This window comes from Delphinus delphis, chromosome 14, assembly GCF_949987515.2.
Source record: "Delphinus delphis chromosome 14, mDelDel1.2, whole genome shotgun sequence".
NCBI lineage: Eukaryota > Metazoa > Chordata > Mammalia > Artiodactyla > Delphinidae > Delphinus > Delphinus delphis.
In genome coordinates this window covers 283,809-300,135 of record NC_082696.1, presented here as the reverse complement: position 1 = coordinate 300,135, position 16,327 = coordinate 283,809, and the positions used below count along the sequence as shown (strand labels likewise).

At 40.5% G+C, this 16,327-nt stretch overlaps 1 protein-coding gene across 6 annotated transcripts; it reads left to right on the top strand.

The window, feature by feature from the left end:
• Nucleotides 1-191: 191 nt before the first annotated feature.
• TBP (TATA-box binding protein) lies at nt 192-14,852 on the top strand. 6 transcript variants are annotated; one of them, XM_060029595.1, is made up of 10 exons: nt 192-309; nt 2,210-2,307; nt 2,826-2,866; nt 3,012-3,212; nt 5,457-5,842; nt 8,734-8,821; nt 10,733-10,824; nt 11,870-12,037; nt 13,242-13,336; nt 14,029-14,852. In XM_060029595.1, the coding sequence occupies exons 4-10, from the start codon at nt 3,159-3,161 to the stop codon at nt 14,106-14,108; spliced, it is 963 nt and encodes a 320-aa protein (XP_059885578.1). In that variant the 5' UTR covers nt 192-309; nt 2,210-2,307; nt 2,826-2,866; nt 3,012-3,158; the 3' UTR covers nt 14,109-14,852. The 6 variants fall into 6 exon arrangements, with proteins under 6 accessions (XP_059885578.1, XP_069397456.1, XP_069397455.1 ...); XM_069541355.1 differs by lacking the exon at nt 2,826-2,866; XM_069541354.1 differs by lacking the exon at nt 2,826-2,866 and having other exon boundaries at nt 3,009-3,212.
• Nucleotides 14,853-16,327: the final 1,475 nt, after the last annotated feature.

The following is a 16,327-nucleotide window of genomic DNA, read 5'->3' as shown; positions in this document are numbered from 1 at the left end:
CAACCAATCGTAAAATACTCTGACAGGGTGGCCTCGCCGGAAGGCAGAAGAGCTCCGCCCCGCCCCTTGTTTCCCTTAAGCCGAATACCCAGCAAATCACAGGAAGTGACGCAACACCCACACTTCCCATGGCCCGCGCTGCACGGTGGGCTGCCGGCCGAAGCCGAGGGCGGAACTGGCGGAAGTGACGTTAACAACGCGCGCCAGGAGTTCTGTAGGGTCGGGAACGGTCGCCGTAGCGGGCGCCTGGGCCGTTTGCGGCTTAACGTCGTTTTCGCCGACTGTTAGTTGTCTCTGCAGTGACTCCAGGTAAAAAAGCCCTTTGAGCTTTTCTCGGAGGTTTCGTGTAGAGGTGACCGCTGCAGCGGGGCCCTGGGGTGATGGTGGGAGGAGGCGCGGAATGGACGGGGACACCGCGCGGGGGCTGTTCCTCCCGCTCGTGCTGCCGCAGCTTCGGCCTGTACCGGCTGCCTATCCCACCGAGTGCCTTCCTCTGCCGTAGTTCGAAAGCGGCTTCCCATAGTACGAGCGTGTGGTGCAGGGTGCTGGGAGGGGCCTGAGACAGGACAGTCCCGCGCATCCAAGACGCGGAGTCTTTATGTCCTGCCATCCGTTAATTCCTCTCGATATTCAAAGGGAGATTCACCCTGGCCTGTGCCCACCTGTTTTGCTACCAGCAGTGGTGGTTTTATAATAAAGTTGCGCTTGAGACTTTTTAACGTTTTGTCAGAGGCCGGAGAGTTCAGGCACGCTAGAGCGTTAAGATACAAATACACACCACTTTCCTTACGAGGTCTCCCTCCCTAGGCCCTGGACTGTGTGATTTTCTCGTTTAAAACTCCAGGTAGACGTCTCTGAAAAGATTATGCTTGATTTACATATGCAGTCACTAGAAGGCTATGCAGAATTAATTGAGTCTTTTCCCTTATCAGTGATTATTTCCAAAAAATATCGAATTTGACCAAAAAATGAGGAGATTCTGCAAACAACTCTCTTTTGTGAGGATACAGTAGTGCGGTAATAGTTGTGCGGTTTTAATGACACAGGGGAGGAAAGATGGTCAGTTCCATCACTGGGAGTGAGAGATGAGCTCTGAAAATGGTTACATGAGGCCTCAACCTAGTTCCACAGATTTGTTATCTAGACTTAGTTTGTAAAAAGGGGTCTGGAGCCACCAGTTTCTGGATAATCTGTAGTCATATTAATGAGTGGTTTAAATCCTGCCCTCATTAGCTCTTGCCTGAACCACAGCAGTGAGTCTTAAACCGAACTTCCAGCCTCCAGTTTTATCTATTGGAATTCATCCACACTCTTGCCAAAGTAGATCTACTCATGGTGCACTTCAGAATCTTGTCACTGCTCATATTGCTCATGTAATAATGACTTAGAATCCTGATAATGTGACCTCACTTATATTTGCTGTCTCATCCCCTGCAGGAACGTTCCATGCAGTCATGCTAAATTTGTTGCTTGCATACTGCGTGCTCTTTCAGTGTTTGTCTCTTTCTGCTTCATCTTTCTTCTGCCTGAAATGCTGAATATAAATTCCTTCTCACCTTGCTAGACCCAAGTCATATGGTCCCTGCTTTATGAACATACTCTTCAAAACACTTGGCAGTTATATTGTCTTCTTTTGTGTAGCATGTATGCATTCATTCATGATCACATACTATATGCCAGGCCCTGTACTAAGTACAGAGATTACAAAGACATATATTGCTGATTTCTTCACTCAAGGGGCTTAGCATAGTGCATATCTGCTATTATAGCACTTAAGTTTTGCAATGATTATTTACAAATCCTTCAAATTGAACTCTTTGATGCCAGGGATCAAATGCCTCTTCATTTTTATATTTGCAGCACTTCTGTTGTTGTAAGAGGATAACAATGTCTGAAAGAGCATAATTTTCTTATATGTCTGATGTTTTCTGAAGCAGAGTTTTCTCTTTTTTTTGGTCTGTTTTCCATTGATGAATATGTAGGATATGTCTTTGGGGTCCTTTGTCCTTTCAAAGTCATTATCAGATTCTTTCTGAGTGCTTATTTTGTACCAGTACATGCTTGAGTTACACGTGTGTCTTTGACATATAACTTGTAACTTTAAGATCTGTAAGTTCTGTGTGAGAATATCTTATTAGATGGTAATGTTTAAACTGAAATCTAATAATAATAGCTAACATTTATCCTGTGCTTACTGTGTGATAATTAGATGCTGTTCTTGAGGTGTTAATCAGTCCTGTTTGAATCGGTCAGTTCTCACAGCAATCCTGAGCACGGTAGGAGTCCATCTGAACTAAACAATAAAAGGTAGTTCATCAGTCACTCGGTTCTTTTGACTAAAAGAAATTTCAAACGTGTAGCCAGTAAAGACATGATTTAAGGAAAGCCAGATACAGGCATAGTTTGTATTTATGTGTTCTGAAGAATTAAAGTTATTACATATATAAAAACATGATGTTTATTTTTATGTCTGTACGGCGTCTATCACAGTGTTTTATTTAAAGTAGTTGCTCAATAAATGAGCACACTAAAGTGTATTGGATCCAATTCAAAATTTATTAAACTTAATGCCCAAGACATTGTAGAGGATAGAATGCTGAATGGAATATTTTAAAACTTGAATTTAGCCTAATAGCGCTGTGTATACAATGCATAATAAATATTTCTACTCAGATATGACAGGTTCCTTAGGAATTTGTTTTCCCTGGGTGTTTTTCCCCAAAAGTTTTTAATGCTGATTATGTACTTTAATTTTTAACATTATAAGACTATAAATTAAACACATAAAAAAACAATTTTTGTTCTGTTGGCAATTTTGCATGCAGCCACAGGAAATGTGGAAGGAATAAGATTTCAGCTTTGTAAGGTAAAAAGAAATATATTCCAAAATAGTTTCGTTGGTTTTTTCCATTCTTTGTTTGTTTGTTTTTTGTTTAACCATGAAACTGGTTTATAAGACTGTATAGCTTACCTGTATTCTTACATTAAACTTCAAACTTTTTTCAAAGCAGCATCACTGTTTCTTGGTGTGCATGAAGACAACCCAGAGAGTTGAGGAAGTCGGTAAGAGTGTGCTGGGGATGCTCTAGGAAAAGACTGAATGCTGAGGTGATTCCCAGTCCAAAGGTTTTTGATTCGCCAAGAAGAAAGTGAACCTCATGGATCAGAACAACAGCCTCCCACCTTATGCCCAGGGCCTGGCCTCCCCTCAGGTAATACAACTGGAGGGAGGGTACACGTAGGACAGAATCTGCATTGTTAGAGACAGTGTAAAAGGGAAGCAAGGGAATTTAACCATCTGTTGTTGAAAATGGATTTATATTTTTTAAGCCTCCTTTATTTCATTGAGAAGTTCTATTAGGCTTTGAATAAACATGATAGTGTTTGATTTGGGGAGTTTGTTTGGAAGCTAAAATGTGTATTTGTAAAACTTAATCTTTTGATAAGCACTTATGAAAGTGGTCTGAGTGATTATAGGGTGTTTGATTTTGGAGATAACTCTAACCAAATTATTTTCTAGTTTTCTTTTCATTTTTATGTTTAAGGTTCCAAATAACGTAGCTACTTTTAAATTTTTAAATAACTTCTGTTGAAGTGTAGTTTACATACTTAAATAAAAACACTATTATTTTTAAGGTTTAATTTTATTTATTTTTGGCTGCATTGGGTCTTCGTTGCTGCGAGCAGGCTTTCTCTAGTTGCGGCGAGCGGGGGCTACTCTTTGTTGTGGTGCACGGGCTTCTTGCGGTGGCTTCTCTTGTTGCAGAGCACGGGCTCTAGGTGTGTGGGCTTCAGTAGTTGTGGCACGCGGGCCCTAGAGCGCAGGTTCAGTAGTTGTGGCGCATGGGCTTTGCTACTCCGCGGTGTGTAGGATCTTCCCAGACCAGGGATCGAACCCGTTTCCCCTGCATTGGCAGGTGGATTCTTATCCACTGTGCCACCAGGAAGTCAAAAAACACCCATTTTAAGTATGTGTTTTGATAAGTGTATGCACCTGTGAAGGTTATAGAACATTTCAATCACCCTAAAAGTCCCTTCCTGCCCCTTTGCAGTCACTCCCCTAGCTCCAGGCAACTAATGATCTGCTTTCCAGAGTTAGAGATAGTTTTGCCTACTCTAGAATATCATGCAAATGGCACCATACCAGTATATGCTTTTATTTGTGTCTGTCTTTGTGTATCAGCAAGTTCCTTTTTATCACCAAGTAGCACTCTGTTGTATGGGTGTCCGACAGTTTGTCCATTTTCCAGTTGCTGACATTAGGGTTGTTTCCAGGTTGGGGCCATTGTGAATAAAGGTGCTTTGCGTTTGTGTACATTTCTCCGTGTCTGCTATGTTTTTGTTTCTCTTGGGTGAGTACTCAGGAGTGGGATTGCTGGGTCATTGTGTACGTGCATGTTTAACTCTATAAGAAAGCATGTTCTGAGGCTCTGCCAGCAACACGTGAGAGTTCTAGTTGCTCCACGTGCTCACCGGCCCTTGGGTTTTTACTTCAGCCGTTCTAGAAGTACAAGCATTTTCCTCTGACTTATGATCTTGAACATCTTGTCAAGTGCTTATTAGCTATTTATAGATCTTCATTTGTAAAATGTCCTTCACATCTTTTGCCCATTCTTTATTGGTCTGTTTTTTCATCTTTTATTGAATTTTGATTGTTCTTTATGTAGTCTGGATATGAGTTCTTTCTCAGATATATGTATGGTAGATGTTTTCTCGTAGTCTGTGGCTTAATTTTTAATTTTCTTTTTTTAAAAAAAATATTTATTTATTTTATTTTTTTGTCTGCGTAGGGTCTTAGTTGTGCCACATGGGATCTTTCGTTGCGGCATGTGGGCTTCTCTCTAGTTGTGGCGCACGGGCTTCTCTCTAGTTGTGGCGCACGGACTTCTCTCTAATTGTGGTGCACAGGATCCAGAGCGCATGGGCTCTGTAGTTGCGGCACTCGGGCTCTCCAGTTGTGGCACATGGGCTTAGTTGCCCCGCAGCCTGTGGGATCTTAGTTCCCTGACCAGGGATCGAAGCGGCGTCCCCTGTATTGCAAGCCAGGTTCTTAACTCTTAACCACTGGACCACCAGGGAAGTCCCAAGTTTTAATTTTCTTAATGGTATCTTTCAAAGAGTAGAAGTTCTCGATTTTTTCTAAGTCTTACAGCATTGTTATCCTCTAGAGCCTGAAGGGTTAAGGAGCTTCCTTAAATTCTCACGTGTTGTAAGTAGCAGAGTTGGATTTCACACCCAGGTGTGCTTCCACATCCTAAGCTCTTACCTACTGTGTTATGCTGAAGAAGAAAGTGATGTGTGTAAGAACAGCAAGTTCCTCCCCATTACTGCTATATAACCCCCTTTGTACTCGGAAGGTGCCTGTCTTTGCAAATCTCATCTGCTGTTCTACCAGCCAAGTCCTACAGACACAAACACCAGCCAGCCTAACCCATTGTTCTCCTAACTTCCCACAGGGGGCCATGACTCCTGGAATCCCTATCTTTAGTCCGATGATGCCGTATGGCACAGGACTGACTCCACAGCCTATTCAGAGCACCAACAGTCTGTCTATTTTGGAAGAACAGCAAAGGCAGCAGCAGCAACAGCAGCAGCAACAGCAGCAGCAGCAGCAGCAGCAACAGCAGCAGCAGGCGGCAGTGGCAGCCGTTCAGCAGTCGACCTCCCAGCAGGCGACCCAGGGGGCCTCGGGCCAGACACCACAGCTTTTCCACTCACAGACTCTTACGACCGCACCCTTGCCGGGCACCACTCCCCTGTATCCCTCCCCCATGACTCCCATGACCCCCATTACCCCTGCCACGCCAGCCTCGGAGAGCTCTGGGATTGTGCCGCAGCTGCAGTGAGTACTTGTTGTACGTCCTTTCCCTGCCCTGGAGGGGTCCACTGGAACTGTGCTGCTGTTCTTTGTTCTCAGATGGATTGAGTTATTTGTGTGGCACTAAAGGCGATCATGCATCAAAACTCGCTTTAAAAAGAAAAGGGGAAGCTGTCTTAGTGAGTCAGTGCCCCCAGTAAAAGGCTCTCATAACATCTTCAGAAATTTAGTAGCTGTGCTTATATGTTTGGGCCAATGAAGTCCAATTTAGATTGCATTATTGTTATTGTAGACATTTCGCTGTAGCTGATTTACCAAATGAAGCTTTATGTAGTCTCCTTCCCGTGTGATATTTTTAGTTTTTGGGAAGATTAATTACTTAGTCACAGAATCATTATAGTTCATAGTGGTCCTTGTTTTCCTTCATTGGTCATTGTAAGGGCTGCATGTAAATTTTTGAAGAACTGTGCCCTTCCCACAAGCTGAGGATGGCTGTTCTTGTCCTAAATGTATTTTTCTATCTAATTGAATTAGGTCCTGTATGTAACAGAACTGGGGGGTAGGGGACGGGTAGGGAAAATTTCTCCTTCCTGAAAACCAAATATTCTTAAATATCTGTCGCCGAGAAGTATATAGCTTTTGCCTTTAGGAAGTTTATGGCCATATCAGGGGATATTTGTAACAACTATGTTACCCAGTTTTCTTGTAAGTCATTCCTGATCATTTTTAGAACTAAGTAATGTTTAACCATGGATCCTGACTCTTATCCAGTGGCCTAAATCTTGCGTGGGTGTTTGTTTGATCTGAAACAATTTTAAAAACAAAATAATTTTAATCTTAATGATTTTAGAAAGATAAGCACTTGTTAGTTCACCTCTATAAACACCATACCCTATTGTCTTTTAACACTTAGCTGGCTCCTATGTGTATTTAAGTTTGCACCTTTGGTTTAAATCGTAAATTCTACCTAGTTCAGATGGGGTGTTTGTTTCTTGCCAACACCGTAATATTTCTGGTATTCCACAAAGCGTCCCAGAAAATTCACAAGATTGTAGAAATTAAATAACATACTTGTATTTTCTTAATTTATTTTTGTTACGAACTTATTTATTTATTTTTATTTTTGGCTGCGTTGGGTGTTCGTCACTGCATGCGCACGCTTTCTCTAGTTGCGGCGAGCGGGGGCTACTCTTCATTGTGGTGCACGGGCTCAGTAGTTGTGGCTCGTGGGCTCTAGAGTGCAGGCTCAGTAGTTGTGGTGCATGGGCTTAGCTGCTCCATGGCATGTGGGATCTTCCTGAACCAGGGCTCAAACCCGTGTCCCCTGCCTTGGCAGGTGGATTCTTAATTGCTGCGCCACCAGGGAAGTCCAAATAACACACTTTTAAACAGCCAATGGATTGAAGATCATAGGGACAGTTAGAAAATACTTAGAGACAAATGAAAACAAAAATACAACATACTAAAACATATGGGATGCAGCAAATGTGGTGCTGTGGGTGAAATTTATACCTACAAATGATCACATTAAAAAACAAGAGGGCTTCCCTGGTGGCACAGTGGTTGAGAATCTGCCTGCCAATGCAGGGGACACGGGTTCGAGCCCTGCTCTGGGAAGATCCCACATGCCGCGGAGCAGCTAGGCCCGTGAGCCACAATTACTGAGCCTGCGCGTCTGGAGCTTGTGCTGCACAACGAGAGAGGCCGCGACAGTGAGAGGCCTGCGCACCGCGATGAAGAGTGGCCCCCCGCTCGCCGCAACAAGAGAAATCCCACACACAGAAACGAAGACCCAACACAGCCAAAAAACAAACAAAAATATTTCAAATCAATAACTTAATGTTACAACTGAAAAAAGAACAAACTAACCCCAAAGCTAGCAGAAGGAAGGAAATAGTAAAGATTAGGGCAGAGATAAATGAAATAGAGAAAAGAAAAACAGTAGAGAAAATCAATGAAACAAAAGGTTGGTTCTTTGAAAAAAATCAACAAACGTTTAGTTAGACTAACAAAAAAAGGGAAGACTCAAATTACTAAAATCAGAAAAGGAAGTAGGGATGTTACTACCAATTCTACACAAATAAAATAGATAAGAAAGTTCTGTGAACTTGTGTATGTAAAATTGATTGGAAGGAAATAGGTGATGTAGAAATGAGAACATTGAGTTGATCAACCTAACTGGCATTACAATTGTGTATTAAAGAAGACACCCAACCTCTTTTCAACCTAATCATGAGCTATCAAGTTTTCAAAGGTATTGCATTTTGACAGTGCCAAGAAAAGACCCAGAAGCAGCCATGAGCTGGAACAGTTGGAGATGTATTTGCAGTCTGGGATCAGTATTCACAAGAGAGTGATGTTACAACTCATTTAGAAGTTATTTATAAAATTATGTAAGAATATTAAAACATGAAAAGTGTTCATTGGACCCAGATAATAAATGGTGATGTTTGTTTTTCTTGACTTACTGAGGGTTAATCAGAGGAAAAAGCTGGTTTTCTTCCTTTGTCAAAGATAATTGAACTTTTGTTCTTCCAAAAGATACTTATTTTGAGAGAAGTGAGAAAGTCATACCTCACTTAGGAACCATGTGTATACAGAGCAAGTTACCCCCACTTAAGCCTCAGCTTCTTCATCTGAAAATGGCAGTACTAAATAGTTATTACTTCATAGTGCATTGTAAGTATTAAGTGAGATTATCTTTGTAAAATGTTGGCATGGTGTTTGGTACTTGTTTAAACACTTAATAAATGTCAGCAATTTTTAAAAATTTTAATTAAAAAAATTAAGATAGTTTAAATTAAACTAATCTCATTAAATTTCATTAAATTAGTTCTAATGAAAGAATACAATTTCTAAGTAATCATCTAACACTAACAGTAAATAATCATGTTTTCTTTTCTAATTTCTTACAGAAATATTGTATCCACAGTGAATCTTGGTTGTAAACTTGACCTGAAGACCATTGCACTTCGTGCCCGGAATGCTGAATATAATCCCAAGGTCAGAACAACTTTAATGTATTTCAGACTATAATAATACAGAATTTTCTTCCAAAGGTCTCTAGATCAAAAAGAATATGTTGTGTTTAAGTTTGTTGACACCAGCAAAACAAGGATTTAAAGCAAAATATGCAGCATTTTTATTGACTAGCTGCCAAGTAGGAGACTCCAGGAATACAGCAGTCCACAGGATGAAGTTTGACACATCCATTGTGAGGGGATCACGTGAAGTTACAGAGCAAAATATATAGAGACTTCAGGAATACAGCAGTCCACAGGATGCAGTCTGACATACCCATTGTGAGGGGATCATGTGAAGTTACAGAGCAAACTATATAGAGACTCTAGGAATACAGCAGTCCACAGGATGAAGTCTGACGTATCCATTGTGAGGGGATCATGTGAAGTTACAGAGCAAAATATATAGTATGATCCCATTTATGTTTTGAAAACTATATAGAATCGAATGCCATGCTACCTGGAATTTACTTCAGAATAGTCCAGTTGGAGAATTGGGAAAGGGACATATGGATGAAACAAGATTAGCCAAAAGTTAATAATTGTTAAAGTTGGATAATAAGTACAAGAAGTTTATTATATTTTCTACCTTTGTATAACTGCCGATTTTTTTATAATAAAAAGATTAAGGGAAAAATACCTACAAATTTTCTGATTTTAAGATAACAGCCTAGGGCTTCCCTGGTGGCGCAGTGGTTAAGCATCCCCCTGCCAGTGCAGGGGACATGGGTTCGATCCCTGGTCTGGGAAGATCCCACATGCCGCGGAGCAACTAAGCCCGTGCACCACAGCTACTGAGCCTGCGCTCTAGAGCCCGTGAGCCACAACTACTGAGGCCCGCATGCCTAGAGCCCGTGCTCTGCAACAAGAGAAGCCACCGCAATGAGAAGCCCGCGCACCGCAACGAACAGTAGCCCCCGCTCGCCACAACTAGAGAAGGCCCGTGCACAGCAATGAAGACCCAACGCAGCCAAAACTAAATAAATAAATTTATTTTAAAAAAAAAACAGCCTAATGCATATGGAAAGTCCATATGAATGTAGCATTATAAGAATTAATCTTTTGTCATAATTTTATTAAGTTGAATACATGATTTTACATAATTTTTTCTAATGAAATGATATTAGTTATCCAAGCAATAAAACCAGTAGAGGGAATTTAGGAAATGCAAAATAATTAGGCATTTCCTAGGACTTGTATAAACTAGAATATAATGCGAGCATTTTTACATGGTGGTAAAATCAGAGAGAAGACATATAGTAGTTTTTAAACTAAAATTGTGAGAGCAATCTAATTTGTCAAAGAGTGATCTTGATTAGAAATAATACGAATTTTTTCATGTGTAATTAGATAGCAGATATTAAATTTCAGTTATTTTGAAACTAATTTTTTGCTTTGTATCATGTAACCTAGTCACTGAGGCCATTACATTTATATAAATGCCAATCCACCAATTCAGTTTCTAAAGTATTGGAAACGGGAGGTAACGTCACTATGCGTTGATATGCTTGTAATCTGATTTATTAATTCCTTCTGGATGTGGAAAAGGTTTATCAGTAGATTTGTCTAAAAAAATTAATAAAACAAAATTTATAGTTAAAGATATTTTTGCAAATATTCCTTGTCTTCAGGTGTTGGGATGTGTATGACAGAACACAGAGATCTTGGTCCAGCCGCCTTAGAGTCACAACTTGTGTGCTTGCTCCATATGCAAAAGATGTGTGGCACATGGTGATGTAAGGGAGCCCTGTATGGAAACACATGACAGATATCTTGATAACTAAGTACCAGGTCCTTCTTACTATTTGGGGTGTTTTTTCTCATTGTCTAGTTCTCCTGACAGAAGTCAGCAGTCTGGCGTGACATCATTAACTATTGTCTCTGGCTGTTTTAGCGGTTTGCTGCTGTAATCATGAGAATAAGAGAGCCCCGGACCACTGCACTGATATTCAGTTCTGGGAAGATGGTGTGCACAGGAGCCAAGAGGTGGGTTTAAAGGAGTTCATTGTCCTGGTCTGTATGTTATGAAAGAAATGGCTGTGTCATGGTTTCTAGGTGTCAGGCTAATACTTTAATAAAATGTTATTGTTGCTTTCTTATTAAAATAGTTGATTCTCATCACTTTTAGACAGCAGTAACTTCATTTTCTTAAAACCAGGCATTAGTTTAGGGTGTATGCTATCACCTTATTTCCATACAATTCAGCATGTATGCATGCCTCATTTTTGTCATTCATGACCCTGCACTTGAGAACCTTTTGTCGACGATGATACTGCTATCATTATGCTTTTGTTACATGAGCCCTGCTCTGCTAAGTCATAGTTTTGTCCAAGAGATGACTTCTAGGAATGGATAAAGAAAGACTTGGCGTAAAAGAGGAATTAGCGTATGCATTCTTTGAGTATAAGTCTCATCATTATTTTCCTATCCAAATGAAGCTTGTTAGTTTTCATCTCAGTAGAAATTTGTGAGCTAAAATACAATAATATTAATGATAATGGTGATGATGATATTATGTTTCACACGTATAAAATCTAGGGCTGTTGGGACTTCTCTGGTAGCCCAGTGGCTTAAGACTCTGTGCTCCCAATGCAGGCGGCCTGGGTTCGATCCCTGGTCAGGGAATTAAGTCCCATACGTGGCAACTAAGAGTTTGCATGCCACAACTAAAGATTCCACATGCCGCAACTAAAGATCCCGTGTGCCGCAATGAAGATCCCGTGTGCTGCAACTAAGACCCGGCATAGCCAAATAAATAAATGACTTTTTTTTAAAAAAAAATCTAGGGCTATCAATAATTTGGTGAATTGAAGAGGGATTCATTTTGGTAGGCCTAAGTTTTCTGTCAAGGACACAGGAATACTTTGTACATAAAACTGTTAATGTCTGTTGAGCTTTTCTTTATTGGAAGGGGTGACCAGTTTACACTTTATAAAATATCTTTCCTGATTTGGACTTTTTATAAGTTTTTCATCTAAATAATTATTTTAGGTGTCTTTGAGTATGAGTATTTCACTTTTTCTTTCCCTAGTGAAGAACAGTCCAGACTAGCAGCAAGAAAATATGCCAGGGTTGTACAGAAGTTGGGTTTTCCAGCTAAGTTCTTGGACTTCAAGATTCAGAATATGGTGGGGAGCTGCGATGTGAAGTTCCCCATAAGGTTAGAAGGCCTTGTGCTTACCCACCAACAGTTCAGTAGGTGAGTCTGAAATGGATTGTGATTGCTTTGGCAGCAAGTAATTTATAATCTGTTTAAACATTGTTCATGATAAAACATGTGCAAACTAATTAGTATGTAAGAACAAATGATAATACTTATAGGTATATTTAATGTTGAAGTGTCTTCCTGATGTCTTTGGTAACACCTATTATTCTCACCAGCCTCCTACTTCCTGTCACTTCACTTAACGACACCCAAAAGTCCCCTTTACTGGGATGAAATTGATTCCCCTTCTGTATGTTTTATCATTTTATTGCTCACTAAATACATTTTAAATACATGAACAAAGTCCACAACCTCTTGTATCAGTTTTTTCCCCAGTTGTTTGAATCTTTTGTGCTAGTCAACATTTATTTTCCCTGCTACTTCCTGATGAAGACTTACAAGGCAGGTGGTCCCTACCCACCTCTCCAGCCTCTCTGCTCGTAGCACCCCCAAGGCTTATCATGCCCTTATTGCGCCAGGGCCCTTGCACATCCCACTTTTATACCTGGCACACTCTTATATCACTTTTCACCTAGGAAAGTCCCACTGGCATTTCACATATCCACCCTAGCATCTCTTCCTCAGAGAAGCCTATCTTGAATTTTCCACTAGGTTAAACAGAGTCACACATCCTAACTGTTTTCAATCTCTCTAACTAAGAAAATGAGATTACTAGGATTAGAATAAAACATACCAATAGTGCATTTAGTTAGACAACATAGTCAGGGAAAGATTCAGTCTCCAACTAGTATCTTTTCTATCACTTTGGTTAAATTGCCTGAACAAAGTTAACAGCTAGAGATATTTCAGTTTAAGGAGATGAGATGTGAATGATTAGAAGGTAAACTGTGACTGTCAGATCTTATAAATGAATGATTATTGGGCTCTTGTAAGTCGGTGTAAACTTGTCCAGAATGAAACTTGATAAAGGTCAGAGACTATAGAACATATTTATAAAGCTCTTGTTCTTATGTCAGGAAATCCAGATTCATTAGAAATAGAGTTAGTTGGTCTTCAAGTGCCAGTTACAAGTTGGCCTCACTTGAGCCCTCTCTCCTGTGATGCTCCTCAAGAATTGGGCTTCACCTCCTCATTAGTTTGCTGCTTACTCAGTACTTTCCCTTGTTCAGGTCCCCATTTTTTCTAAAGGCATGAGCAGCTGTTAATTTCTAAACTGTTTTTGCCATTTTCCTTCTAGTTATGAGCCAGAGTTATTTCCTGGTTTAATCTACAGAATGATCAAACCGAGAATTGTTCTCCTTATTTTTGTTTCTGGAAAAGTTGTATTAACAGGTAAGTTGCAACAGGAAGTAGTGTTCGAAGTTTGGAAAGTGTGAAGAATGGCATTTTCTCAGTGCTAAGAAGTAATATCACAGTGTCGGGACAGTTGACTAGTGACTTGTAAAGAAGCTTTGCCCCTTTTTTGTCTTCCCCTGACCCCAACACTCTGATGGGAAACACACCCACCAGAGGGAGTGAGCCGAGGGAAGTCAGAGCACAGCCCTGCTGGTTCTTCAGCTGAAGCATGACCTTGGTGGGGAAGGGGGAGGTGGGCATTACAGCATAACAGATGGCGTTTTAAGTTGGGTACCATTGTCTAAAACTTTGGGGTTCATCACCATTATCATTTTGCGACAACAAAGGCAGATTCAAAAGAGCTTGTTTGAAGGCAGCGATTGGGAGAATAAGATTCAGCCACTCTGACTGCTGCCCTGCTGGGTTCTGACACAGTCCAGAGCCCAACACCAGTCACATGGGCAGACTGGGGAAGGAGGCTGGAGTCACCTGGGGCGCTGCTTTTGTAATTTTTTTAAGAAGCCAACTTAAAAAAATACCACCTTAAAAACAAAAATAGGATTATGACAAGGGTCCATCGTTAATGTTTTAATGCATCTGTCTTACTAGGTGTGGAGAGAATTGTGCTTGTGGTTTTATGTTAAGAAATGCCGTTTCACACTCTTCTCTACTCCAACTTGTCTTCATAGGTGCTAAAGTCAGAGCAGAAATTTATGAAGCCTTTGAGAACATCTACCCTATTCTAAAGGGTTTCAGGAAGACAACGTAATGGCTGTCATGTACTCCTGCCTCCCCCACCCACTTGTTTTTTTTAAAGCAAATCAGTTCTGGTACATTTAGTGGTGTTGTGGACGGCCCCATGTGATGAGAGGATGGATGTCTGGTTGTAGGTTGCAGCACGAGGTGAAGCTCCCCTGCATGTGTACCCCGTAGGGATGCCAGGAAGGGGGCGTTATTTCTGCACAGAGATCACCGAAGTGTTACTGTAAGTTGCTCGAACTGTGCTGCTATTTGGGCAGCGCTGCCCGTTTATTTATATTTAGATTTTAAACACTTACTGCTGTTGACAAGTTGGTTTAAGGGACAAAACTTTAAGTGTTAAAGCCACCTCAACAATCGATTGGACTTTATTTTGTTTAATTTCTTCCCCATAAACCACAGTTTTTATATTTCTACCAGAAAAGTAAAAATCTTTTTAAAAAGTGTTGTTTTCTAATTTGTAACTCCTAAGGGTTATTTTTGTGCCACATTCCGCCTTTCCAGTATTGCAGGACAGAATAGAAATGTATTAATGAAAACAAATGGCTGTACATATTTTTCTTCCTTCAGAGTACTCTGTACAATAAATGCTGTTTATAAAAGTGTTAGATTGATGTTATAAATGAAACTTTGTAAGATTCATGTGATCATACTGTTTAAAAAGTCGTATTTTAGATATAATGCCTGAAACCATTTCAGTGTGTTTGCTTGCTTGCTTGCTTGTTGTTTGTTTCAATCAACATTTAATTGTATGTTGCAGTGAAAATGGAAGAGTTGTCTGAAAATTTTAAGTTGCTCACAAAACATGTTTATTACGTCCCATACGTTGAGCACCTCCCGTTTCCCAGATATGTTGCCTTCTCACAAAAGCTGCAGTTAGGTTTTGTTCCTCTTTCACAGGTAGGGTAAGGTAGGCCCCAGCTGAGGGTCAGCCCAAGGTTACAGAGCCCGTTAAGTGGCAAACACGGGCTCTAAGCCAAAGGCCTTCAGTGTTAGAGCTGGGGTTGTCCACTGACTGGTGAGGTGTGTTTTTCTCATGAATATCAGGTGAGCACGTGTAAGTTCTTGGGGTTCATTGTTCGGGCATGTGTTTTTCTTTTTAATTGTAAAAATATTTTTTCAGAAACCAGAAAGTTTCTTCCTTCCTCTCCCTTCTGTCTGTTTCCCTAGGTTAACTACCAGATTGGTGGGTACCTCCCCAGCCCTCTTCTGTTCAGGTTTTTTTCTTTTGGGGGTGCTTTTGTTATCATATTGAAAAAAATAGTAAAGCATATGTTTGATTTTATAGCTTCCTTTTTTTTTTTTTTTTTTTTTTCTTGCGGTACTCGGGCCTCTCCCTGTTGTGGCCTCTCCCGTTGCGGAGCACAGGCTCCGGACGCGCAGGCTCAGCGGCCACGGCTCACGGGCCCAGCCGCTCCGCGGCATGTGGCATCTTCCTGGACCGGGGCACGAACCCGTGTCCCCTGCATCAGCAGGCGGACCCCCAACCACTGCGCCACCAGGGAAGCCCCTATAGCTTCCTTTTTTTAGTCACTATATCATACACATTTTTCCATGACAAACATACTGCCATGAAATGGAATCTGATGGTGCCACAACTTTATATATTTAACCATTTCCGTAATTATGGTCATTTATGTTACCTGTAGTGTTTTACTATTATAAACAGGTGCTGCAGGGAACATCCTTTTATGTGTATTTGTGGATAAGTACAGGTATTTCTTTTTTTTTTTTTTTTTTTTTTTTTTTTTTTTTTTTAGTACAGGTATTTCTGTAGCAACATGCCTAGAAGAGGAGTCACTGTATTAAGAGCATTTATACATTCTAGGTTTTGATAGATCCATACCAGGTTACAGTCCAGAGAGAACATGGTGTATGAGGTACCCTTTTCTTGCATTTTCCAGTCATCAGTGATGTCAGTAATTATGGATGAATCGGAAAGACATCAGTCCAGTATAATCTCCTTCTATTCAAGAAAGAATTGTTTCCCCACGTGTGAGTCTTCCTTTAGGTTCTTCAGTAAAGTTTCATAATTTTTTTCATATAGGGCTTTACATTACATAAAAGTTAATTCCTAAGTATTTTAGTTCATTATTAATGGCATTTTTCATAAGACTTTAAAATTATTGCTGATAGATTTATTTCCAGTCACTTTACTGAATTCTTGTTACTCCTTATGCACCAGTCCAGCAACACCACCCACCCAAATAACCATTATCCTTTTACAGT